Here is a 25,804-nt window from a genome sequence, read left to right as displayed (position 1 = left end):
AAAGTATTGCCTATAACAGCCCCCAAACGTTGTTTCCATATATCTCTGCCCTAATCTCTGATACACGCAAGACCTTTATCTCTGCTCCTTACATTATTATATAAAAAAATTGTACCTCCATTGCCCACTGAAACTACCGAGCTCTACCCCAAAACATTAGACTTTTATTCATATTCTAAAACTTCAAAAGAAACTTGAAAACCCAGCATTACAGAAAAAGGTGCAACCTGTAATAACCCACTCCACTAAGCCATATAAATGCCTTCAACCTACACCCTATGGATTTTCCATGTTTCCTTATTTAAGCCCTTACTCAGAGAAATAACTAAGGCTGCTTTCACACGTCTGGTTTTTGCTGAGCAGCACAATACGGTGCTTTGCAGAAAAAACGCAACCATTTTTTTTTGCCGCCGGTTGCGTTTTGTCCGCATAGACTTGCATTAGCGCCGTATTGTGCCGCATGGCCTTGCGTTGTATCCGATTTTTGCCGGATGCGGCATATTTAGCCCATGCGGTGGCCGGATGGAACGTTGCCTGGCACGTTTTTTGTGAGGCGAAAAAAACGCATCGGCCGCCGGATGCTGTTTTTTGAACTGCGCATGCTCAGTATCAAGCCGCATCCGTCAAAAAACGGACGGGCCGCATGGAAAAACTTATGCAACTAATCCGTTTTTTTTCGCCGCATCCGTTGCAGAGGTTTTTGAGCCGGATTGTGCCTGATGTAAAAAAATTGATGTGTGAAAGCAGCCTTAGAGTTCCTAAGCCCCAATGTAATATATGTAATAGGGACCACCACCTACCATGTGCCATTGAAAATGGAAATGTTTACCTATATTGTAAAAGCAGCCTTCATAGTGATACCCTTTTCTCTCATAGATACAATACTAAGTAAGCTCATATCTATACTACTTGCTTGGTTTTATTGTTTATCATTTATCATTATTTATTATTTAAAGCCCTCCGTATTTTTATGGAAGTTAAAGGTGCTATAAAATAATATCATCTTTATTTATCTATGGCAATGCATCACTTTTAATTTGTGTACCTGGAAATCCGGGCACTCCTTGAGGTCCTTTATCACCTTTGTCACCTGTTTGACCTGGCACACCTGCATCTCCCTAAAAAAAAGTAATTACCGTAATTAACCTTCTATTTATTGGAAAAATGAATGAAAAGATTGAAAGCAGCTTTTAAACTGGGATCATTACTTACAGGAAGACCCTGGTTTCCAGTTTCACCTTTTACTCCCTGAAAACCGGGGGCTCCAGGCCAACCTCTTTCACCTCTATCTCCTTTTGCTCCCTCCTGTCCTGGAACGCCAGTAACACCCATGGGTCCAGGTACACCTAGGGTAAAAAAATACGTCACTAACAAGCAATATCATCCCTTCTTGGTATAAATGGCTAAAAAGTATACGTTTGAATGGCTACCAAGCATCAGTCACCGCTATCAGCAAATAACACTACTTAATTTTCATGTTGGGATATCTATATATATAATTGCCTTATTCTGTCTGTCTGTCTTGCTCCAAAATGACGTCATTACAGTGACAACCGTCGCCACAGCGCGTGCGCTAAAGAGCCTGCGACCAACGGCTCAGCTAAGTGAACAGCACGAATTTCGGCGCGACAGGACGACGCCCAACACTTTTCCCCGCACCCACACGGAGCCCCGACTCCCCGGTGAGTGATGCATCCCCCGGGGATGCTGGGATCGTGATGGGAGCCGGCGTACGCTGGTAACCATGGTACACATCTGGTAACTAAGCAAAGCGCTTTGCATAGTTACCCAATTGTGTACCATGGTTACCAGCATAACTCGGCTCCACCCCCCGCACTCCGCCCTCCGCATGTATACACTGAACACATACACACATATACACACACACACGAATAGTCACCTGTTTCCAGCCATGCAGTCCCCGGCACTGACATCCTCAGTGTCATAGCCCCGCTCGGCTCCACCCCCCCACACGCCACCCTCCGCATGTATACACTGAACACACACCCCGGCACTACTGCACCCCTCATCCCCGCACACATGCTGGCACTACCGCTCCCATCATCCCCGCACACACGCAGGCTCTACCGTTCCCATCATCCCCGCACACACGCAGGCGCTACCGCTGCCATCATCATCTCTGCACACACCCGGCACTACCGCTCCCATCATCCCCGCACACATGCAGGCACTACCGCTCCCATCATCCCCGCACACACGCAGGCACTACCGCTCCCATCATCATCACTGCACACACCCCGGCACTACTGCACCCATCATCCCCGCACACACGCAGGCACTACCGCTCCCATGATCATCCCCGCACACACCCAGGCACTACCGCACCCATCATCATACCCGCACACACCCCAGCACTACCGCACCCATCATCATCCCCGAACACACCCCGGCACTACCGCACCCATCATCATCCCCGCACACACCCCGACACTACCGCACCCATCATCATCCCCACACACATCCCGGCACTACCGCACTCATCATCATCACCGCACACACAAGCACTACCGCACTCATCATCAACCCCACACACACGCAAGCACTACCTGAGTGAAGTCTCCGGTAACAGCGTGGCTCACTTCAGTTGCTGCGTGGAGCTGACACAGAGCGATCGTGTTCTACGGCGCTCCCTGTCATCTTCATGTAGCAGAGCTGAAAGCGTCGTGTGGATTACGTCAAACCTGGATGGGTGTTTGGGAATTAATAAAGTGGTAAATGAGGGGTTTTTTTGTCTTTTATTCCAAATAAAGGATTTTTCGTTGTGCGTGTTTATTAACTTTCACTTACAGGTTAATCATGGAAGGTATCTCGGGGAGACGCCTGCCATGATTAACCTAGGACTTAGTGGCAGCTATAAGCTGCAATTGAATTCCTTATTACCCCAATTTCCACCGCACCAGGGCAATTCGGGATGAGCCGGGTAAAGTCCCGGGACTGTCGCATCTAATGCGGCAATTTCGGGCGGCTGCTGGCTGATATTGTTAGGGTGGTGGGCTCCCCATAACGTGGCGCTCCCCATCCTGACAATACCAGCCTTTAGCTGTGTGGCTTTATCTTGGCTGGTATCAAAATTGGGGGGGGACCGCAGGGTTTTTTTTTTAAATTATTTATTTATTTATTGTACCGCACGATATAGACCCGCCCACCGGCAGCTGTGAATGGTTGCAGTGAGACAGCTGTCACTCATCGTGGGGGCGTGTCTGACTGCAATCAATCATAGGCGCCGGTGGGCGGGGGAAGCAGGGAATACGAGATTGAATAATGAGCGGCTGGCATTTTCAAAAGCAGGAGAAGCCGCCAGAGCAATGTGACAGCTGTGCAGCGCCGCGTTGGTGAGTATGAGAGAGGGGGAGAGAGGAGGGGGGGGTGGGAGAGAGGGGAAGGAGAGGGGAGGGGGAGAGGGGGGGGGAGAGGTGCTGGGAGAGACCAGGAGTGATTTTAAATGATTTAGATTGTTCTGCTGGACATGCTGAGTATGTGCAGTAGAACGTGACGGGATCTGTTAGCGGATTCCGCCGCTTAGTGCATTGCAGCGGAATCCGCCCCCATAGACAATCATTAGACACCTTGGCGGATTCTAACGGAATCCGTCAAGGTGCGATATTTTAACGACCCAAAAAATGCTACATGCAGCGTTCCCACTGCCCGACGCTGCGTCAAATTAACAACGCAGCGTCGTCCAGCGGATGCAACGCAGACACTTGCGTTACAGTGTGTCGTCAATACAAGTCTATGGAGAATAGCGCAGTGCGTTAACGGACTGCGCTATTCTCCATAGCGGCGGATTGTGTTGAACGCAAGTGTGAAAGCGCCCGAATACACACACACACATACACACACACACACACACACCTGGATAGTTACCTGTCCCCAGCCATGCAGTCCCCGGTACTGATGTCCTCAGCACCATGGTCCCACTTGGCTCCACTCACCCCGCACTCCGCCCCCACACACATTACCCCGCATGATGGGGGCACATGTCAGGATGGTGGCTGCACCACGATGGGGGCACATACCAGCATTGGGCCACATCACAACATCAGCATATTTTTACTTAACTTTACACTGTTCATGGCCTTCTTTCATTACAAGCCATGGACATCATTAAACATTAGACTCATCTATTAAAACTGTTCCTTCTGTTGTTTGTCATTTTAAAACCAATAAACAATTATAAGAATACTAAATTAAACCTAACCCATCCAGTTCATTCATTACCTTATTATTCAATCTGCTAACCTACATACACATTCCAGACTACCCGATATGTTAGAATCGGGCCACCTTCTAGTATTAGATAAACCCCTCACTATGCAGCAGACATTACTTAATTTCCAGCCTATTACTTAGGGCAAAATGGGGACTATTCCTAAATTTTGTGCAGTATTAGCCAGCAAGTGTTTTTCTTTTTCCATTTAAAGGAATTTTTTTAAATTGCTAAATATTTCTCCAAACAAAGGAAATAGAATAAAAGTAATAAAAGAACCTAAAATTTCCTGTTAAATCAAACCAGTGCTCCTCACTGGCCACTGCTTACTTCACAGCAGTGATCATATGGCGTCACTCAGAAGACCAGGGAATTTAATTATTAGCCTCCACAAAGATTTGGAAGTAGGTAGCATTAGGCCTCTGAGCCCAATAATTAGCTGAAGCAGTAATATAGGGCTTATTTAAGCCGCTGTTAATGTTAACGACCGCTAATTGGCTACATGCAAACTATATTTCGGTGATTTAATGTCGTCCTTAGACAGGCTACCTGCAGTTCATGAGACCAGGATGATTAGTAATAAGGATGAGCGAACAGCAATTAACCAAACCTCCACATGTCCAAACCTTGTCCGAGGAGGTTTGGAAACAGTGATGGGCAGTTTGAGTCTCCACCTACATACAGCAAGCTATAAGCAGATCACTTCCGGGGAGGGTGGGTGGTCATTTTCAACTTTTTTTTTTGTTACAATCATGCTGTTGCAACTTGTTACTCCCAGTGTGTGCTGTTCAAACACTGCAAGTGGCTTGCACAGGGCTGAGCATTGAGCGTTCCTTAGCACGGCGTTGCTCGTTCAAGTTCAGTTCGCAAGTAAAGCATTCGAACTCCGTACCCGAGCCTTGTGTCTTTTAAGTTGGTGTTCTATTCGAAAACCAAACCTCAGGTTCGCTCACCTCTAATCAGTAATATGATGATTTTGTGTATATAGAACACCATGTTCTCGGCAGCACATCACCTCTTTACACAGAACGATAGGCTGCCAAGTAGAATAATTTTTAAGCTTGCATACAAATCATCTCAAACCAATAAATTTTCGTCTTCTATTGTGTGATTGCTGGGCAGTTAGACAGGCCAATAATCGGGAAACAAGCATTCCCAGGATCACTCTTTCTTTATTATCGTCTTGTCTGATTGGCTCTATAGTTAGATGGCAAGTGATAGCTACATGGAAGTTTATCGAGACTGGTGGGGCATTCTGGGGCTGCGTTGGAATGAAAAAGGGTGAGTATAGGTCTTTTTTTTTGCTATTTTTGGTCATATCCTCCCTTTAAGAAACATTTTTGGTGTCTGGAAGTGTCTCTTATAGTAAATGCAGAAACACATCACAGATATACACAATATGAATTTATGTATTAGTAGTAAACCTATAATAAAATACAGTTTAAAAATCAACATAATAGATATGCACATTGCTAAATGATTTATTTGTTCATTCCCGTACCTGGAAATCCTGGCGGACCAGAATGTCCCTTGTCACCCTTTGGTCCATCCATTGCAATTCCAGGAAGGCCAGTAACTCCCTGTGGGCCACGTACACCTTGGTTTCCAGGAAATCCTTGATCACCTTTAATGCCAGGGAAGCCAGAGGCTCCAGGTGAACCCGGAAGTCCAGCATCACCTTTAAAACCTATTAAGTAAAAATGAGCAAATAAAAAAAACATATTAGAGAAACATTATAAGTTTTGTTATATCCAGTTCTGATTTTCATTTTTTTTTCTTCTGTCATTTATTTCTTTTTTTATTATTATTTTGTAATTGAATCCTTTCCTAGATACATGCCTACAATGCCAAGTCGTTGTTGGCACATTTTTCCTGCTCTCCAGGATCTCTAATGCTGAATGTTAGTCATTTGACCTCTGATTGGCTTTTTCACTACTAATATGTGGGTCTGAAGCAGGCCTGAATGTAGCCCCTATCATGGCTGTGTAAACCAAACCCTTAAATTGGAACCGTAGTGTCACTATTAATCTATATTTATAAACCTATTGTATTTTATATATATATATATATATATATATATATATATATATATATATATATATATATATATATATATATATATAACTGAAGTTAAAGTATTTAAGCAATATCCTTATTAATGAAATTGTAGTTGGACAGAATCTTACCTTTCTCTCCACGTTCACCGGGGTATCCAGGAATGCCTCTACCAGGAATGCCTTAAATTATATAAGTATGAGTACAATGATTTAACAAGGAATAAATACTGTACTACATAGGCAGATAAGGAAAAAGTGACAAAATAATAAAGTCTTTGTTTCTATAACACATTCATGTATTATTCTATTCTAAGCACATAAAATACATAGAAAATCAGCTATGGAACAAAAACTAATCGGCATATCTCATTCCAGCACAAGGTTAAAGGGCTTGGCCACTACTTTTTTTTGATGGTCAATCTTCATGAAGGGCATTCATTATCTGATCGGTGAGAATATGATCCCCAACCATCCTGCCGATCAGCAATTACCAGGTCAGAAGTTCTCAAATGATACCAGAATACAGCAGCTCTGTCAAAACTATACTAGCCACGGCTAGATACTACAGATTCACCACTCATCCTATTCATGTGATTAGGGGGTGTATCTGCAATACCTAACCATGGTCACTATAGAAATGATGGAGCTGCTGTGTTCCTGCAGCATTTGAGAAGTTCTGGCTTCAAAGAGTAAAGGCCTAACGATATATCGCCGGGGTCACGGATTCTGTGACGCACATCCGGCATCGTTAGCGACGTCGTTGCGTGTGAGACCAACGAGCGGCCGTTAACGATGGAAAATACTCACCAAATCGTCCATCGCTGACACGTCGTTCATTTTCAAAAAATCGTTGATTGTTGAGGACGTAGGTTGTTCGTCGCTCCCAAGGCAGCACACATCGCTATGTGTGACACCTCAGGAACGACGAACTATAGCTTACCTGCGGTCGCCGGCAATGAGGAAGGAAGGAGGTGGGCGGGATGTTACGGCCGCTCATCTCCGCCCCTCCGCTTCTATTGGGCCGCTGCTTAGTGACGCCGCTGTGACACCGCACAAACCGCCCCCTTAGAAAGGAGGCAGTTCGCCGGCCACAGCTATGTCGCTAGGCAGGTAAGTCCGTGTGACGGCTCCTAACGATATTGTGTGCCACGGGAAGTGATTTGCCTGTGACGCAAAAACGACGGGGGCAGGTACCACTGCGTGTAAAGCCCCCTTAACAGCCGATCAGCGAGGGTGCTGGGTGATCACCAAGCAGCTGTTGATGACCTGTCCTAACAATAGGCCATAAATAAAAAAGTTGTGGATAACCACCTTTAGGCTATGTGCACACTTTGTGTTTTTTCATGCGTTTCCGCAGCGTTTTTAACTGCAGAGTTTTAATGCCAAAATGCATGCGTTTTGATTTTCAAGCAAAGTCTATGGGAAATAGAGATTTCTTGTGTGCACAATGCTGTTAAAAATGCAGCGTTTTAGTTGCTGAAAATTTGGCAAAACCTCAGCGTTTAATGAAGCAGCATGTCAATTATTTTTGCCATTTTGGCAGCGTTTTGCTAACATTGAAGTCAATGAGACGTTGCAAAACGCAATCTACTTCAAAATTCTAGCGTTTTACATGCTTTTTTGATGCAGAAAACATACTTTTTGGACCAATTAAATGCATGCGTTTTTAACAAAATATTAATGGCATGATATGTCCGTTTACACACACATATAGTCCGACAATTAAATTTATGAAAATCAATAAATAAATGTAATTTTATGCATAAATATTAGCACACAGTTATCATTTTAATAAAATAAGCCATTTTTTGTATGATTTTAATCTTGATATTTGTAATCATTTTTTTTTCCTTTTTTTTATAGTGTTTGTATGTTTAAACTTTATTTAGCAGTGTATTTGTAGTCAAAACGCATCTGATTTTAAGCAGTGAAAAAGCATGTAAAACACGGTAAAAATGCGGGAAAAACGCAAGCGTATTTATAGCGTTTTTGTGGTCAACACCAAATTTCATTAAAAACCATTTCTGCCAGAGGATGCTTTTTGAACTGCAACAAACTTGACGCAAAGTGCGCACATAGCCTTAGTGTATTTTTTCACAGTTTGAAAATCCTGATTGTGAAGTACACATTTTTCTGCAGAATGTAAACCTTTATGCTATCAATTGTAAAAAAAATGTGATATTTGGTTATGGCACATAAAAAGAAAATAATGTATTTTTTTTAGGAAATTAGGAGTTCATGCCTTGCATATTTTTTATACTTTTCTTCTACTTTGCTGTTCAATGGGAAAAGAAACACCATATCTAGATGTTATGTTTAAGGGATTTTACTGTTAAAACCCCAGTTACATCCGTTTTTTAATGAAATTTCGATGCATTATTCCCACTTAATTGGCTGACCAACTCTTTGATGTGTTTCCCCAGGAGATATGTGATGCCAGATGTTTCTGGCTTCGTCTTACCCACCGCTCCCTGTTGAAATTAAACTCCAATCTGAACATGCATTTTTATATGGAAGTCTGAAGAGATATTATCTGTATGGTGAACAGTAGGCCCCAATCCTGCTGTAGGTTAATAAATGCTATTTAGGAGATAATGTATTTCCTATACTCTCTCAACAAAATTGGTAATGTAAATGTGCAATTAGAAAATGTCTATGGCTTACATTGTTTACATAAAGCTTTTTTTATATAGTCACTGTGATTTAAACAAACATTACATAAATTAAAAGAATAAATCAATATAAGAAATTTTGAAATAAATCTTATTGGAGAAATCTGTTTCTCCACCAATGAGCCACCTCTCCTCCACCACTGGCTTCTGAAATTGACAACCACTCATAAAAAAGGTCAAATCTATCTTGGTCCAACCAAGACAAACTGCCATAATAGTAAAGTGTCAGGTTGTTTAATCAATTAAATGCTATGAAAAGGAAGGGGGTCAAGGAGTAGGGAGCAAAGAGAAGCACTTACACAAGGCAGAGAAACAGATATGTTTGACAGCTTTTATAGCAGGTTACCAGTCTGATCCATAGTGATGGATTCACAGTTACACTGCTCAGGCCAGCTGTATAATGTATCCAATACTGCTGCTTCTGTCTGTGTGCTATACAGAAACAGGATAGCAGGAATTTCTTATGCCTGAGTGCAATGGGTATCAGACATTATTACAGGCAGCGCCCTCCTATCAGCCCAGAAACAACTGCCAAATAGGCATAGCCCACGAGAAGGCGGAACTAGTGAAAAAAAAGGATGGCTATAATTTATGTAATGGCCATCAATTTTATTATAATCATATTCATGCATAAACACGTGACAGCTTCTTCTGAAAAGTTTTTAAGTTTTGTTCAGATTTGTTGTTCATTTTTGTTTTTCATTTTAAAATCTGTATACAGGATATAAAATACTAAGTCCTTTCAATCTTCTTCCTGAGCCCTCTAACAGACTGAAGCAATCTATTCTGTAAGTAAGAAAAAACAGCATCCAAATCCAGGGTGAAAAAATAATCCAACAGTTTATTCCGCCATGAAAAAGGTAACACCTTGTTCATGGCAGAATTCACTTTTGGATTATTTTTTCACCCTGGATTTGTACGCTGTCTTTTCTTACTGGACTTCCTTCAAGTGACTTCCTTGGAGTTTCTTTGACTTTGCGTCCACGGAGAAGAGTGCTGCAGACCATTTTTCCTTTGTACTCTATCCTGTATTGACCACTTTTTAATAGACATGTCATCATCAAAGACTGGATAACAATAAATATATATATAATGGACAATCCACCATTCATAATAGATGATGAATATGCCCTAACTCCTACCCACTTATGCACAAATACCTCAGCACAGTTCACAAAGAAGGCCTAGAAACTCTGCCAAAGAGGTCGATGAACATCTCCAGTCCATTGTTTACTATGAGATCCATGTGAACGTTTTAAAGTACCTCTATAAATATTGTTAACAGAACCTCAGGTAAGATGACTGCTACCATAATTACTGTATGATTAGAAAATATAACTTAAAAAATTACGAATGGTTTCACTATCCAGGTTTGAGATATATATATATCATATAAATAGTTAAGTATGTCTCTTAAATAACCATTAAATTGTTCTAGATTTCGGAATGTATTACTATTCCTTGGAAAAGCAAGGAAGGAAGATAAGAAATATTGAAGCAATACAATCCAACTAGACTTACCTGGTTCACCCTTTTCTCCTGGTGTTCCTGGAATCCCATCATACCCAGGTTCCCCTTTTTCTCCAACTGAGCCAGAAAGCCCCTGAGTTCCACGGTCACCTGCAAATTTACCAAAAAACAAAACTCATTCTAACAGATTTTTTTAAGTAAAAGTAATGTTTGAAAAAAAAATACTCCTATAAAGCTCAGCTCATTGCTGCACATCACAGAATTAGCAACTTGGCAGCCTTGGGGGACTTCAGCAGACCTCAGCTACAAAAGAAACCCTGCAATTACCGGTATGTGGCAGAGGTAGAAATAAGCACCTAGAACTGCATGGTCCCAGGATTACTCATCTTAAATGCCACCATCAATGATTGACAGCAGCATATGGAGGATTAACATCAGCGACCAAATCTTAGATCTGGAAGGTGCTGACTGTACAAAATAGGCATTAGGCAGCATCTGCTGGGTACAGTGTTGTCTCAGCTACTGAGCTCCAAACCAGCACCTTGCATGAACTGTACAAGTAAGCAAAATATTGAGAAATGGGTTAAATATGTTGAACAGTACTTTACAATTGAGAACATATCCACCAGATACATTATCAATAGGAAATTAGTGGGGGTCTAGCACCTAAAACCCCCACCAAGCAGCTAATATCTGCCTTTTGGCAATAGTGATAAAGCAGTTTTAAAGGCGTCAGTAGCATTTAATGTGATCTGTAAAATGAGGACAATTGCAATTATAATGATCTGTTCGAGGTCCTCCAATTTTCTCTTATTAACACAGTTTTAGAGTATGCCTAGGAGTTTACAGTCAACCCTACCATGTTTTTGAAAACTCTGCGCTAGGTATGCATAGGTGATATATGTACTAAATCTGGAAAACCCCTTTAAAGGGGCTGTCCATGTAATGGACTTCTCAATCACCCTGTTTCCCTCTCATAAAATAATAGTAATTATAGTCAGCTGTGGATGCTCCCTCACTTCCTCCGGATGTCTGATTTATCTGAACGAAGGGAAAGCAAAGCCAGCACTGATTGGCTGCAGAGATTGTTATGTCATGCGAGCCTTTGGGGAATCCAGCGACAACACAGCACTGCACTGACTGAAGTGTAAGTGTTATAAGGGGGAAATATGGCAATTGTGAAGTGGTTGTCCGAGTAGCAGACAACCCCTTTAAAGGGAGTTTTTTCTTTTAGGCTTCTCACCTGGTTGTCCTTTTGATCCAGGAATACCATCTTGTCCAGAAAAGCCCTTTGCTCCTTTCTCTCCAGGAATACCCGGATTACCTATTGACACGTTAAAGTTATGTTAAAGTTGCACTTCCCTCTTTACAAAAATATTCAGCTCAAATTACTGGATATCTAATCACCTGGAAACCCTGCAGAGCCTGTTGATCCTTTTGGTCCTGGGATTCCAGGCATTCCAGGGACACCAATGTCACCTTTTTCTCCCCTTTCGCCTGGTACACCTTGAAGACCATCAGTTCCAGAATCACCCTACATTCAAATGTGTTTTAAAAATACAATCAGAAACAAAAACATATATACACATTCACTTTCAGGGAAAAGCTGTTATTTTTAATGTATCAAATACAGGGTTCAGTGGAATACAACATAAAGCTTAATGTGTTAATATTTGGATAAGATGATACAATGTTAACGCCTGTTTTTTCTAAGAGATATAATTTTATTATTTTTTAACTACTCCTAGCCATATGATCTAAAGTTTGTAATGTAATTGCACCATTTCTCTTACCATTGAATGTACTGAAAAGTGGTTAAAAAATTCTTAGTGGGGTAGAAAATACAACACAAATCCGCCATTTGTATTTGGATTTTTTAATGGCATTTACTGTGGTGTAAAAATGGTATGGTAAAATTGTTGTGGGGGGAAGCGGATTTAAACTTTTATATATATTTTTCATTACACATATATATAATGTTCTATGCAAATTATCATTTAATAATTTTTTTGTATTTTTAACTATTGTAAAATTGTTTTTGTATTTCAAAAACTTAAGGGAGATCTATTATTGCTATCACTGCCTGAGCAATGTACTAGTCTTTCTCCCAGAGTGGCATGTGCCACAAATTTCTAAACAGAAAATTGCAGAAAAGCGTAATAGATAAATCGCTTCACCCACTTTTCCACTTTTCCATACTCATCTAAAAGTACTGCAATGGCTTACTAAATATGATGTTGAACATGAAACACAAGCTGGAATTACTACATTCAAAAAAGTCCCCATCATCCTTGAGCAAGGAAATAAAATATAAACAACAGATTAAGTTTATGTCATTAAATGACGAAACTACATTTTGTCACATTGGATTTTTGTAATTACCTTTGTGCCAGGAGGTCCTGGTATGCCAATGCCTGGAAGACCGTCTTCCCCTTTAAAGCCCTTTTCACCTTTGATTCCAGTAACACCCGGAAGACCAGGAGTTCCCTGAGCACCATGTTCACCCTTTGGCCCAGTTGACCCTAAACGTAAAATTTGTGTTTCCGCAACAAATTAAGTCAGAGAATAACAAATATCTATAAAAGTGAATGGTCAAGTACAGGCTTCAATGTAAATGTAAAAAAAATTAGAGCTAAAAATGTATACCTGGCAAACCCATTTCTCCCACAGACCCTTTTTGTCCAGGTGTCCCTTGAGTTCCTGGGATTCCTTGACCACCTTTCTCTCCTTTTGGTCCTGTAAATATGCAAGGACATTATATCATTTAGGTTAATATTTATTGACAAAAGCGTTTTAAGACTTCTTTTCAGCATATAAGAATGCATGTAATAATATTATCACCTGGCTTCCCAGGCATTCCTTGCTCCCCGTCTTTTCCAGGCATTCCAGTGGATCCCAAATCACCATGCAATCCTTTTTCTCCTTCATGTCCAATTTGCCCTGAAAATATATATTTTTTAAATGTTGTTAAAAAGAATAGCTATTATTATTATTCTTATTTTTTTTTTTAAACACAGGACATAAATGATTATACCTCTTGACCCCTGATCTCCTTTATCACCCTTCATATGTTCCATGGGTGGAAGTGTTCCTGGAAGTCCTTGCAAACCTTGTTCTCCCTTGTCACCTTTTGTACCTGGGGATCCTATTTCCCCACGGAAACCAGTTGGACCCAGATCGCCTACACGTGATAACAATAATTAATAACTAAAATAGATATATAGGAAGATTACACTGTAGGTCATTTACACTTGCACATTTATTTCAGATTAACATAACACAGTAATAAATATTCATCTATCTCACGTCACAATAGATTTGTCAACAATACCTATGACACTCAAAAAACAAAAGTATAGATATAGAAAAGAATAATGTAACAAACCCTCTATGGTGTGAGGAAATGGGAAGATAGGAAAACAATGGTGTTCCACCAGTAGCTACGTATACACCAAATGTAGTCCTACTTCCACAATAAAAATATATGAGTCAACATTAATGGAACTAGCTCACCCATTTTCTGTGTTCAGTATATCATCTTTGTCCTGTCATACTCCCCTGATAAATCCATTGTGGAGGAAACACATTGGGAAGCCATTAGGGACATCTATGGCAAGTTATGTATGCGGTCAGTTGTAGACTGCTCTTCTGAGGGAGCAAGTATTTGGGGTTCACAGGGTTATAGTAGCTCCTACGGGGTGAAATAGGGCATTTGCTTGCTTATCCTGATGCCTGCCTGGTTATTAGAAGGAGATCCCATGAACCAGTAATGGACCCTGATGATGTACTCCACACAGAATATGGGTGAGCTATTTCCATTATTGTTGACTAAGTCATACTGTGAAGGTAGGATTAAGGCCCAGTCACACTAAACAACATCGCTAGCAACATCGCTGCTAACGAACAACTTTTGTGACGTAGCAGCGATGTTGCTAGCGATGTTGCTGTGTGTGACATCCAGCAACAACCCGGCCCCTGCTGTGAGGTCACTGGTTGTTGCTGAATGTCCTGGGCCATTTTTTAGTTGTTGCTCTCCCGCTGTGAAGCACACATCGCTGTGTGTGACAGTGACAGAGCAACAACTAAATGTGCAGGCAGCAGGAGCCGGCTCCTGCGGACTCTGGTAACCACAGTAAACATCGGGTAACCAAGAAGCCCTTACCTTGGTTACCCGATATTTACCTTCGTTACCAGCGTCCGCCGCTCTCACGCTGTCAGTGCCGGCTCCTGCTCTGTGCACATGTAGCTGCAGTACACATCGGGTAATTAACCCCATGTGTACTGTAGCTAGGAGAGCAGGGAGCCAGCGCTAAGCAGTGTGCACGGCTCCCTGCTCTCTGCACATGTAGCTGCAGTACACATCGGGTAATTAACCCCATGTGTACTGTAGGTAGGAGAGCAGGGAGCCAGTGCTAAGCAGTGTGCGCGGCTCCCTGCTCTCTGCACATGTAGCTGCAGTACACATCGGGTAATTAACCCCATGTGTACCGTAGCTAGGAGAGCAGGGAGCCAGCGCTAAGCGGTGTGCGCTGGTAACCAAGGTAAATATCAGGTTGGTTACCCGATATTTACCTTAGTTACCAAGCGCAGCATCGCTTCCACGCGGCGCTGCTGGCTGGGGGCTGGTCACTGGTTGCTGGTGAGCTGACCAGCAACTCGTGTAGCCACGCTCCAGCGATCCCTGCCAGGTCAGGTTGCTGGTGGGATCGCTGGAGCGTCGCAGTGTGACATCTCACCAGCAACCTCCTAGCAACTTACCAGCGATCCCTATCAGGTTGGATCGTTGTTGGGATCGCTGGTAAGTTGTTTAGTGTGACTGGGCCTTTACCCTCAATGTATACGTAGCTACTGTAGGAACACCATTGTTTTCCTATCATCCCATTCTCTCACACCATAGAGGGTTTGTTATATTATACTTTTCTATATCAATGTGGTTTGATATTGTTACCTAAGCGTCATAGGTATTGTAGCTCTTTTTAATACTGGTATTAAAAGTGATCTTAAAATGTCCTGTAATCTCACATTAGGGCTATAATTATTATAATTGGTGAGTTTTGCAGATAGCTCATGGTCCTGGGATATGACTTCTTTATCTACTGTTATATATTTTCTTAATATATGCATAAAGAGGACAGGAGAGCTACCTCTAAGCTGAGCTAATTTTAGGCTTATGTTCTGCTTTGTACCCACACTCCACAAACTTTCCCCCTCTCATCCACTTAGCAATTTTCTCTCTCACTAAGTTAGGCACTCACTCATGCGGTCACCCAGCCAAGTTGTCACACACACATGTACTAACCTAAAGGGGAGCTATCATCTTAAATCGACACCTACTGCTTACATCAGGTTTTACATTTTTTTTTAAAATATTGTTTTTTTCATATCATAATCTGTATTAAACATAAAAAATAGAAATCTCGCAATTTTCACAGTTTTTTTTTTTAGCTTTTAACTTCCTATTGTTTCAGGACACAACATTTGTAAATAGCCATAAGTGCCGTTCCCGACATATGACGTACAGTTTTCTCCTATGTCAGGTCCCTGACTTTGGTGCAGGCTCGCAAGCCGAGCCTACATCTTTTCCAGCAGATGATGGCTGTGTTATTTAGCCATTATCTGCCTCTAACAGCTGCAGCTGGAGCGAAGCTGTTAACCTGTTGAGTGCCGCTGTCAATCTCTGACAGTCATTGCGGCAGGCGGGCACATCACTCTATGCACCCATGAACACATCTGTGACATGATCGCGAGGTATGAATGGGTTGCTATGACTAAAGACCTTTAGTTGGCATTCATAGGAGACCTCGATTTTCAATATACATAGCTGTAGCACTGCTGTGTATAGTCCGGATGATCACAGGTTCAAGTCCCTTAAAGGGACTAAGAAATACAGTGAAAAGTGAGAAAAATGTTTTTAAAAATATGAGAAAAATAAAAAAATTATAAAAGTTCAACTCAACCCACTTTTGCCCCATTAAAAATAAAGCAATTTAAAAATAAAAATGGACATATTTGGTATTGCTGCATTAATAAAAGACAGATTTATCAAAATATAAAAAAGATAATCCAATAGATAAACAACGTAACAAGATAAGAACTCAAAAAGCCAGAATTAGGCTATGTGCCCACGTGTGTGCGCTCTGCACCACAGTGTAATGTCACTGCATGTCCGCTTCAGAGCGCAGCTGAAAAGCTCCGTTCTGAAACTTTTGTGATTGCAGAATTCGTGTGCTCTGGATGCTGCCTCTCTCTAGAGACAGAATGGAGACAGCATGCAAACCGCATGAAAGAAGTGACATGTTGCTTTTTAGAACGCAGCGATTTGGCAGCATGCAAATCGCTGCGTTCTAAAACGCCACGTGGGCATGGATTATTCATAATCTTCATAGATTGTGCAGGGGACACAGGATGCATGCAGTTACGCTGCAGTGCAATACGCAGCATAACTGCATGCAATACGCACATGTGGGCACAGAGCCTAAGGGTTTTTGGGCCCCGTAACATTGCGATAAAATGCAATAATAGGTGATCAACACATTGTATCTACTCTAATATGGTATTAATATAAACATCAGCTCAGGCCGAGCAAAAAATAAGCCCTCACACCGTTCCATGTGCCAAGAATTGCAAATATTACAGGTCTTGGAAAATGGTGACACAAGCAAAATATTTTTTACAAAATTCCAATTTTTTTTCACTACTTAAAATAAAAAAAAACAAAACATGTTCGGTTTCTGTATAATTGCACTGACCTTGAGAATATTTCCAGGTCACTTTTACAGTACAGTGAACATGTTTCTTTTTTCATAAAAAAGTTATGGCTCTTGGAGAAAGGGAAGGAGAACAAAGAACATGGATACAAAAAACAAAAATTGTCCATGGTGTGAAGGGGTTAATGAACCTGTGCAAATGTTATTGAAAAGGGAGGTAGAACAGGATCACATGTGACATTGTCTACTGTGAGAGGCAGAGCCTGTGGTGTCAGCTGTGTATATCAGTGTGACTTGTCATTGCAATCCTGCCATGGTAATAAGGTGGCTTGCTGATATATCTTCAGGAAAGGACAGGAAGTATTAATCTAAAAAAGCCCCTGTGGTCACTGTGAAAATTACAAGATTACTAATTATGTTGTTTATACAGTATAAATAAATATATATATATATATATATATATATATATATATATATATATATTTTATTTTATTTTTTTTACTTAAACATATGTACTCTCCCACAAATGATGTTAACAATCGGTCATTTTCTGACAGTAGCTTCCCTTTTAATGGCCCAGTTGAGAAATATGATGTCTTTCACATTCAACTCAGCTCAGTGGCTATTACAATATAGCATGGCAGCAGATATCTTTTTCACATGGTACATATAAGGACTGAAAACTGCATTTTTGTGACACTGGCGAGAAAAAAATTGCATGTACGACAAAGGAAGCCTGAGTGTCAAAAGTCATCATATAAAAACAATAAGGCTGTGTGCACACAGTGGGTTTTTCTATGCATTTTTGAATGCACTTTTGTCACTAAACTGCATGCAAATCCTTATGCCAATAAAGTCAATGAGAATTCTTAAATTTTATTGCTTTTATTTCCTTTCAGATTTGGTGCAGAAATAAATCTACAACATGTCAATGCTTTCAGCGTTTTTGCAGCATGTTTCCACCCCATAATGCATGAAAAATGCATTGAAAAAGTATGCATAAAAACCGCACTGAAAACGCAACAAAAAAGCAGTGTTTTATCTGCTAAGAGATGCAGAAATGGTGCCGAAATTTCAGCAACCAAGTACTCAACGTGCTCAGATTTTCAGATTTTGTCTTCTTTGTTAAGTTACTTTCGTAAATTATAAACAAATGTTGGAACAGATACAGTGTGAATTTTGTCATGATGGACTGCATAAAATAATTTACAAAACTATAATATGTATGTATATATGTATAATAGTATGGAAATTATGAAATAAAAAATAATTTTAGATAACATGATCTTGAATTGAATATTATCAAAAATATGTTATTTCTTAAAAGGTGCTAATTTAAGTCTCTTAGATGTAGTTTACCTTTTTCCCCGGGTAGACCTGGATTTCCTGGTGTACCTGTTTGGCCTTGAATTCCTGGCACTCCCATAAAACCCATATCTCCTTTTTGTCCTATTAGAAAAAATTAACACATTTTTATGTTTCTTACACCATTTAGTTAAAATACATTTGTGAATCATGTATTGTCTCCAAACAACTTTATGCATGCTTACCTTGGAGACCGGGAGACCCATCTTTTCCTGGTAGACCTTGATTCCCTGGTACCCCAGGCATACCCATTATACCAGGCATGCCTGATGTGCCTTTGTCCCCCTTGGGTCCTGGCATGTCCGTTCCAGGAAAACCTGAATAGCCTTTTTCACCCTTTGTTCCTATTTGACCTGTGGAAGTCAGACAATAACAAATGCTGACACAAACTAAATTTACACTTGGAAGTCACTACAATATACCATTTTAGCTCCCACTCATATTAGATAGTTGTCAACCGAACAACTCTGCAGCCGACAGCTTTCTTCCCTGATTCCCCCATACCCAAGAACATTCAACTTGGCTGAGCACTCTATAGAAAAACCCGAACTCCTCTGGCAGAGGCTTACGGATTGGCCATGTGAAATCCAAATAGCCGGTTCCTTTTCTCCCCTTATGTCATCTGAATAGAGTTGAGAGATTCTCGCACACATTAGACAGTCAGCTGATCCCACCAATATCAGCAGGTTTGGCCGACTTTAGTCTATTGTGTATGGCGGTCGATAGATTTACTTATAAATAGCTATTACAAATTAGCATAATAAAGGGGCTCCTAATATAGTAAACAGATATTATAATAAACCAAGCAGGAACCCTATGCTACCAAAAATCTATGAGGGTGATTCATCAAAGCTTTTCCTAGATTTGTCTAAAAAAAGCTTTAAAACGTTTAAAACGGAATTTTTTGCGCAACGAGAGGATGCACAAAAAATGTTACTTCTATGATTTTCACACATTTTCGCTCTAGCTCTGACAAAGTGTGTGAAGCTGAGGCAGGACAGGGGCATGGTGACCTCAGCTAATCCAATTCATGATGAGCAATTGCGTTCATAGAGGCTGGAGTAAGATTTTTGGCGAGGTACACAATGGCACATGCTACTACGTGCCTCACCTGATTCATTAAGGGGCTTGCCCTTCTTATTGAATCAGGGTCATCTGCTCCGACACGTCATCAAGACCGGCGATGAATCTTCCCCCATGAATTTATACCTCAGTTTAACATTTATACAATAATTGTGCTTCAGAAATTAGGTACAAAGTCTTGTTACAAAAGACCTAAAACTAATGGGCTGCAGATAATTACAGCAAAAAATAGTCATAAATAGTTAGAGATTCCCAAGTGAAGTTTTGCTGCAAAACATACAGTAGTATATAACTATACAATGTTCAGATTGCAGAGAAAGATTATTGTAATGGTATATAAGATAAATGGAAATATGTAGCTATGGACATTCTTACCATACAGACAATCAATGAGTTCAGTGCATGTCTCCCCATCCCAGAGTGGTGGGGAATAGATAAAAGGGGCAAGGGAATGTGCAGTGTAAACCAATTATCAAGTCAGTCTAGCAAACCCTCATAATTGTGATATTTGCTATGAGGCAGTAAATCCCGGGATGCGGAGTACTAGATGCAATCTTCTTCTTGCAATTTGTTAACGATGATTTCTAAAGCCTGCTTTACACGTTGCAATTTCGCATACGATTTCGTATGCGATTTGCAACGTCCCCATCGTATGTGAGGCACGTTCAATTTGTTGAAAGTACCGCACATACGAGTAACCCCCCATCACACATACTTACCTTCTATATGACCTCGATGTGGGCGGCGAATGTCCACTTCCTGGAGTGGGATGGACATTCGACGTCACATCGACGTCACGCAGCAGCCGGCCAATAGATGCGGAGGGGCGGAGCTGAGCGGGACGTAAACATCCCGCCCACCTCCTTCCTTCCGCATTGTGGGCCGGGAGCCGCAGGACACAGGTGAGATCTGTTCATCGTACCCGGAGTGTCACACGCTGCGATGTGTGCTGCCTCGGGTACGATGAACAATTTGACGTGCAATTCTAGAGACAGGTACGATGTGTTTGCGATGAACATTTTACCGTTCAATCGCAATCGCACGTACCTGTCACACACTGCAATGTACCTTACAATGCCGGATGTGCGTCACTTATGATGTGACCCCGCCGACACATTGTAAGATATATTGCAGCATGTAAAGCGGGCTTTAAGTAAACTTAAATCCTTTTATTTGATGCATATGTGATTTCGTAAGAATGCTCATTCCCAATAATTATGCAGTGTAAATGCACCTTAACGCCAACGAGCTCCTTATTAAAACCAGCAGTGATAAATTCCCCTCATAATATCCAATATTCATCGTGTCCCCAGAGGATATTGACTTAATTTTTTCTTAAAATGACTTGTCACCTGGAGCTCCTGTGGATCCTGGGACTCCTTGAGGGCCTGGTTCTCCATGTGGGCCAAATCCTGGTACACCAGGGTTACCCCTCATGCCTTGTGCTCCAGCTGGTCCAGAGTCACCTTTTTGGAAGAAATTAAATAAAATTATTTAACTGCACATGTTAAATAAGTTACTTGCTTAATGGTGTACATTATACACTCTACACAGACCTTACCTTTAACCCCAGAAAATCCTGGAACTCCTGGAAGACCTTGATCTCCTGGAACACCTGTGGGTCCTGTGCTTCCTTTTTCTCCAGTGATTCCTGGAGGACCTGGGAGCCCATGCGCCCCTTTAGGGCCTGGAAGGCCCTGTCCTGGATCCCCCTAGAAATTGAAAAAGGAAAATGAAATACAAATTAAATAGAAAAAATAAATTTAATTAAAAATTGTTTTTTATATGGAAAATGTAGGTAGGTAAGAAAACTCTAAAAATACTCAAAAAGAACATTATACGGGTTTTATTAAAGTATTACTTCAGCAGTGTCTCTTTTCAGCGTTGGGGTGGTGCTTTTAGTCGTAGGGCCTCGATCCCGATGTTATCCTCACCTGCTGACATTTTCCCCTTTTACCATGGCACCAGTCCTACGGCACCATTTTGTGACTGCAACTTCTGACTGGTCGGAAGTCAGGAGTTACATCACAAGATCTCAATGCAAGTCTATGAGAACTAGAACTAGGCCAGAACGAGGCTCTCACAAACTTGTATTAAACAGTGACCTTCGGCTTGCTCCAGTAAACACTGAAGAAAGCGGCAGGTCACAAATATTGAGTAGGGTCAGGGAACATTTATTAAGGGTACACACATATCAATGTACAGCATCCAATGCGAGAGCATCAGGTGTTGTATGTTGACACTCAGCTCAAGCTCTGCTTCGAGTCTGACCTGATTGTCATTTACTGTGATCCGATTCCCTTGCATGTGAGAATCGGATCCCAGGTGTGAAGAGGAGGGAGAGATTAATCTCTATCTCCTCCACTGCCTGTCTCTGTGTATATCGTACTGCACTCGGATGTCATCAGTGCAGTCCGATGTTTCACTTGCACCCATATACTTGGGTGTGCATGAGCCAATATGGTGTTAAATGCAGCATGCTGTGTTTTTTTTCTCATGTCGGCACAATTCATGTGTGTCAGCAAGTCAGTGCACTTTCCAAATTTTACCTTCACTTCACTATATATAATGGAGGACTTTTAATAGTCACTTAGTGGATGCAAAATTCGACAATCGTTCCAATTATTTCAATGCTTCAAAACATAAGTTCAGTTTAGATTAGCTGCTGAATTAGCACCAAACATTAAGGCTTTGCACATTACGACATCGCAAGCCGATGCTGCGATGTCGAGTGCGATAGTCCCCGCCCCCGTCGCAGGTATGATATCTTGTGATAGCTGGCGTAGCGAACATTATCGCTACGCCAGCTTCACATGCACTCACCTGCCCTGCGACCGTCGCTCTGGCTGGCGACCCGCCTCCTTCCTAAGGAGGCGGGTCGTGCGGCGTCATAGCGACGTCACACGGCAGGCGGCCAATAGCGGCGGAGGGGCGGAGATGAGCAGGACGTAAACATCCCGCCCACCTCCTTCCTTCCGTATAGCCGCCGGCGGCAGGTAAGGTGATGTTCCTCGCTCCTGCGGCTTCACACACAGCGATGTGTGCTGCCGCAGGAACGAGGAACTACATCGGACCTGTCGCGGCACCGGCATTATGGAAATGTCGGAGAATACACCGATGATTAGATAACGACGCTTTTGCGCTTGTTCATCGTATCATCTAGGATTTACACACTACGATGTCGAAAGTGACGCCGGATGTGCGTCACTTTCGATTTGACCCCACCGACATCGCACGTGCGATGTTGCAACGTGCAAAGCTGCCCTAAGACCTTTGTCAGCAGTAGATGAAAAAATAAATGCTAGGTGTAAGGAAATATACAATATAATATGTATAATTTACCAGCACATAATAGGAATGCGTTAGATGAAACTCTGACACAGGTTCAGAACGACTGACATATTTGTTACAAAGCTGAATTTATTTGCTTATGGTTTTAAACCTTATAGCAGGTCAGCAGTGGTCTGAGCTCCCAGCTTATTACTTATATACACAAATAAAGTTGTGGCCAAAAGTTTTGAGACTGTCACACAGTTTGGTTTTCACAAACTTTTCTGCTTATTTTTTTATGTTTAGATCCTTTAGGGTATGCGCACAAGTTGCTTTCTGGCTTGACAAATAAAATGCAGCATTTTGTCACTGCATGTGCATTTCAAAACGCAGCCAAAACGCTGAGTTTTGGATGCATTTTGAATGCAATTATGAATGCAGAATTGATGCATTCTGGATGCTTGATCTCCCGTAGACAGAGAGGGAAAAGCATCAAAAACGCACAAAAGAAGTGACATGTTGCTTTTTAGAATGCATCGATTTTGGCAAAAATTTGGTATCCAAAACGCTGCGTTTTAAAACACAATGTGTGCATGGAATTTGCTTAATTCTCATAGACTTTGCTGGGAACACAGAACGCATGCATTTACACTGCAGTTCAAAACACTGCGTAAACGCATGTAAATACGCAACGTGCGCACTGACCCTTAGTCCAGGGGTTGGGAACCTTTTGGCTGAGAGAGCCATGAACGCCACATATTTTAAAACGTAATTCCGTGAGATCCATACAATATGTTTAAAACTAAATACAAGTAAATGTGTGCATTTTATGTAAGACCAACACTTTTAAAGTACAATAAGTCTCTGAATTATTTTTAATAACGTTGTTATGCTGTTGCTAACCAATGATGAATAAAGTACTTCTTACCATTAATGTGCCTCTTATATTATCTCACCAGGGGGGAGCAACGGGTGTGGAGCAGCTCATAAGGTCCCAGGAGGCAGGGTAGGTGATACTGTGAGCACGGAGGAGGGGGTGTTGCGGTTCAAGAGGGTCAGTGAGCGGAGGTTCGGCGATACTGCTGTGGGCTCGTAGGGTGTCACAGCGGAGGGCATCATTGATCTGTCGGCGGGCTCGGAATAGGGGGTGTCGTGGCTCAGTATGCGGTTTGCGATAGAGGAGGATCAGCAATACCACATGCTCCTGTGGTGTCGCGGCGGCAAGGACCATTGATCTGCCGGCAGGCTGCTTTGAATCTCCATCAGGTGACAAGATCAACTTAAAGAAAATGGCCGCGGCGCGTGCAAAGATAGATGCGATGTACTTCAAGAAAATGGCTGTGGAGTCCTATCTGCGCACACAGGATGCTTTACTGTTGGCATGACACAGGATTCATAGCAGAGTTCACATTTTCTTTTCTAGACAATCATTCTTTCAGCTATTTCAAACAGCTGCAAAGCACCTTCAAAGAAAATAACTTTACCCTAATCCTCCACAGTCCAATCCTTATATTACCTGAAGAATGTCGATATGTCCTTGATGTTTTTCTTGGAGAGAAGTGGCTTCTTTTCTTGATATCAGGCCAGGCTCCAAAAGCCTTTGCGTCACTATGTTTTCAAATGTGCTGACACTTGCATGCTGCCATTCCTGAGCAGCCTCTGCACTGGTGTAAAACTATTCCCATAAGACAAGAGTCTCCAACCTGTGGATCAGGAGCAACATGTGCCTCACAGGTCCATAATGTGTGACTTGCGGCTGTCTGCCAGCTTGTTGTATCAGCTACTGGTCTGGCAAACAGTTATGAAGATAAGGTGTCCTGATGGTTAATTGTGCATGGAGTATTTTGTGAGCACTACTTGGTATGAGTCCTGTGGAAAAACTTTGGCTGTCATTACCAGTAATTGGTACTCTGGGTGTTACTACTGTGAGTGGTGTGAGCTGAATATGGCTCGCGACCCTCTCTCAAAGCTAAATGGTCAGAAACCTTGGGGACTACTGCCATAGATGAATCCTCTTTAGGAGATGGTCCTGCCTCTTGTTGGACTTTCTTGGGCACTCTGAAGCTTTCCTCACAGCAACTGAACCTCTCTATTTGAAGTTTCTTGATTATATGATGAGTGGTTGATTAGGGGGCAATGAACAAGCACCAACCAACGTGATTGCCTGTTAAGGCTATGTGCACACGCTGCGTTTTTTTGACGCGTTTTTGGCCGCTAAAAACGCACAAAAAAGCACCCGCGGCAAAAAAACGCATGCGTTTTTACCGCGATTTGGTGCGTTTTTGGCTGCGTTTTGCTGCATTTTTGATCTATGCGTTTTTCTGCGTTTTTCCAATGCATTGCATGGGGGAAAATGCAGAAAAAGGCAGGAAAGAATTGACATGTCCATTTTTTTTTAAGCTCAAAAACTCAGCTTAAAAAAAAAGTTGTGTGCGGACAGCAAAAATCAAAACTCATAGACTTTGCTGGGGAAGCAAAGTCATGCAGTCTTGAGGCCAAAAACGCACCCAAAAAACGCGCAAAAACGCCGCGAAAAACGCACTGTGTGAACTTACCCTTAAGCCTTTTGATAAAAAAAGCAATGATGATTGCATGTTTCCTTGGAGGTAACCATGGTTAAATAGAATAACAGAAGAAGACAATGATTTCAAGCATAATTCCTCTTTTAAAGTAACCAATCTATTCTTATAATTCAGTCAGCATCATAGAATAATTTCAGATTACTGGCCTTTGTTAAAACTTTCTCTCGAGCTAATGAGAAGATCGCTGATATGATGAATGCAGGTCATTTTGCGTAAAGGCTGAAAGTCAGTGTAATTGGAGTTTTGGGGATTAAGTTAATTTTCATGGCAGGGAATAACTTTTTATTTTTTTTTTTACAAATAATCTAATCAGTCTTCAAAACAATCCAGTGTTTATGCAAATTGCCTTTGCGCTATAAGATTTGAAGCT

At 41.6% G+C, this 25,804-nt stretch overlaps 1 protein-coding gene across 1 annotated transcript in view; it reads right to left on the bottom strand.

Moving 5' to 3' along the window:
* COL4A1 (collagen type IV alpha 1 chain) overlaps positions 1 to 25,804 on the bottom strand; it is a 307,217-nt gene that overhangs the window by 8,878 nt on the left and 272,535 nt on the right. The window contains exons 30-44 of the mRNA XM_075336674.1: positions 21,144 to 21,294; positions 20,935 to 21,048; positions 18,685 to 18,852; positions 18,494 to 18,583; positions 13,462 to 13,608; positions 13,269 to 13,367; positions 13,074 to 13,163; positions 12,810 to 12,949; positions 11,835 to 11,961; positions 11,671 to 11,751; positions 10,479 to 10,577; positions 6,415 to 6,465; positions 5,730 to 5,915; positions 1,213 to 1,346; positions 1,046 to 1,118 (exon numbers count right to left, since the gene is read on the bottom strand). Coding sequence (XP_075192789.1) covers positions 1,046 to 1,118; positions 1,213 to 1,346; positions 5,730 to 5,915; positions 6,415 to 6,465; positions 10,479 to 10,577; positions 11,671 to 11,751; positions 11,835 to 11,961; positions 12,810 to 12,949; positions 13,074 to 13,163; positions 13,269 to 13,367; positions 13,462 to 13,608; positions 18,494 to 18,583; positions 18,685 to 18,852; positions 20,935 to 21,048; positions 21,144 to 21,294 — 1,750 coding nt within the window. The remainder of the gene's footprint in view (positions 1 to 1,045; positions 1,119 to 1,212; positions 1,347 to 5,729; positions 5,916 to 6,414; positions 6,466 to 10,478; positions 10,578 to 11,670; positions 11,752 to 11,834; positions 11,962 to 12,809; positions 12,950 to 13,073; positions 13,164 to 13,268; positions 13,368 to 13,461; positions 13,609 to 18,493; positions 18,584 to 18,684; positions 18,853 to 20,934; positions 21,049 to 21,143; positions 21,295 to 25,804) is intronic.

This window comes from Anomaloglossus baeobatrachus, chromosome 2 (assembly GCF_048569485.1).
Source record: "Anomaloglossus baeobatrachus isolate aAnoBae1 chromosome 2, aAnoBae1.hap1, whole genome shotgun sequence".
NCBI lineage: Eukaryota > Metazoa > Chordata > Amphibia > Anura > Aromobatidae > Anomaloglossus > Anomaloglossus baeobatrachus.
This window is presented reverse-complemented; position numbering and strand designations above follow the sequence as displayed.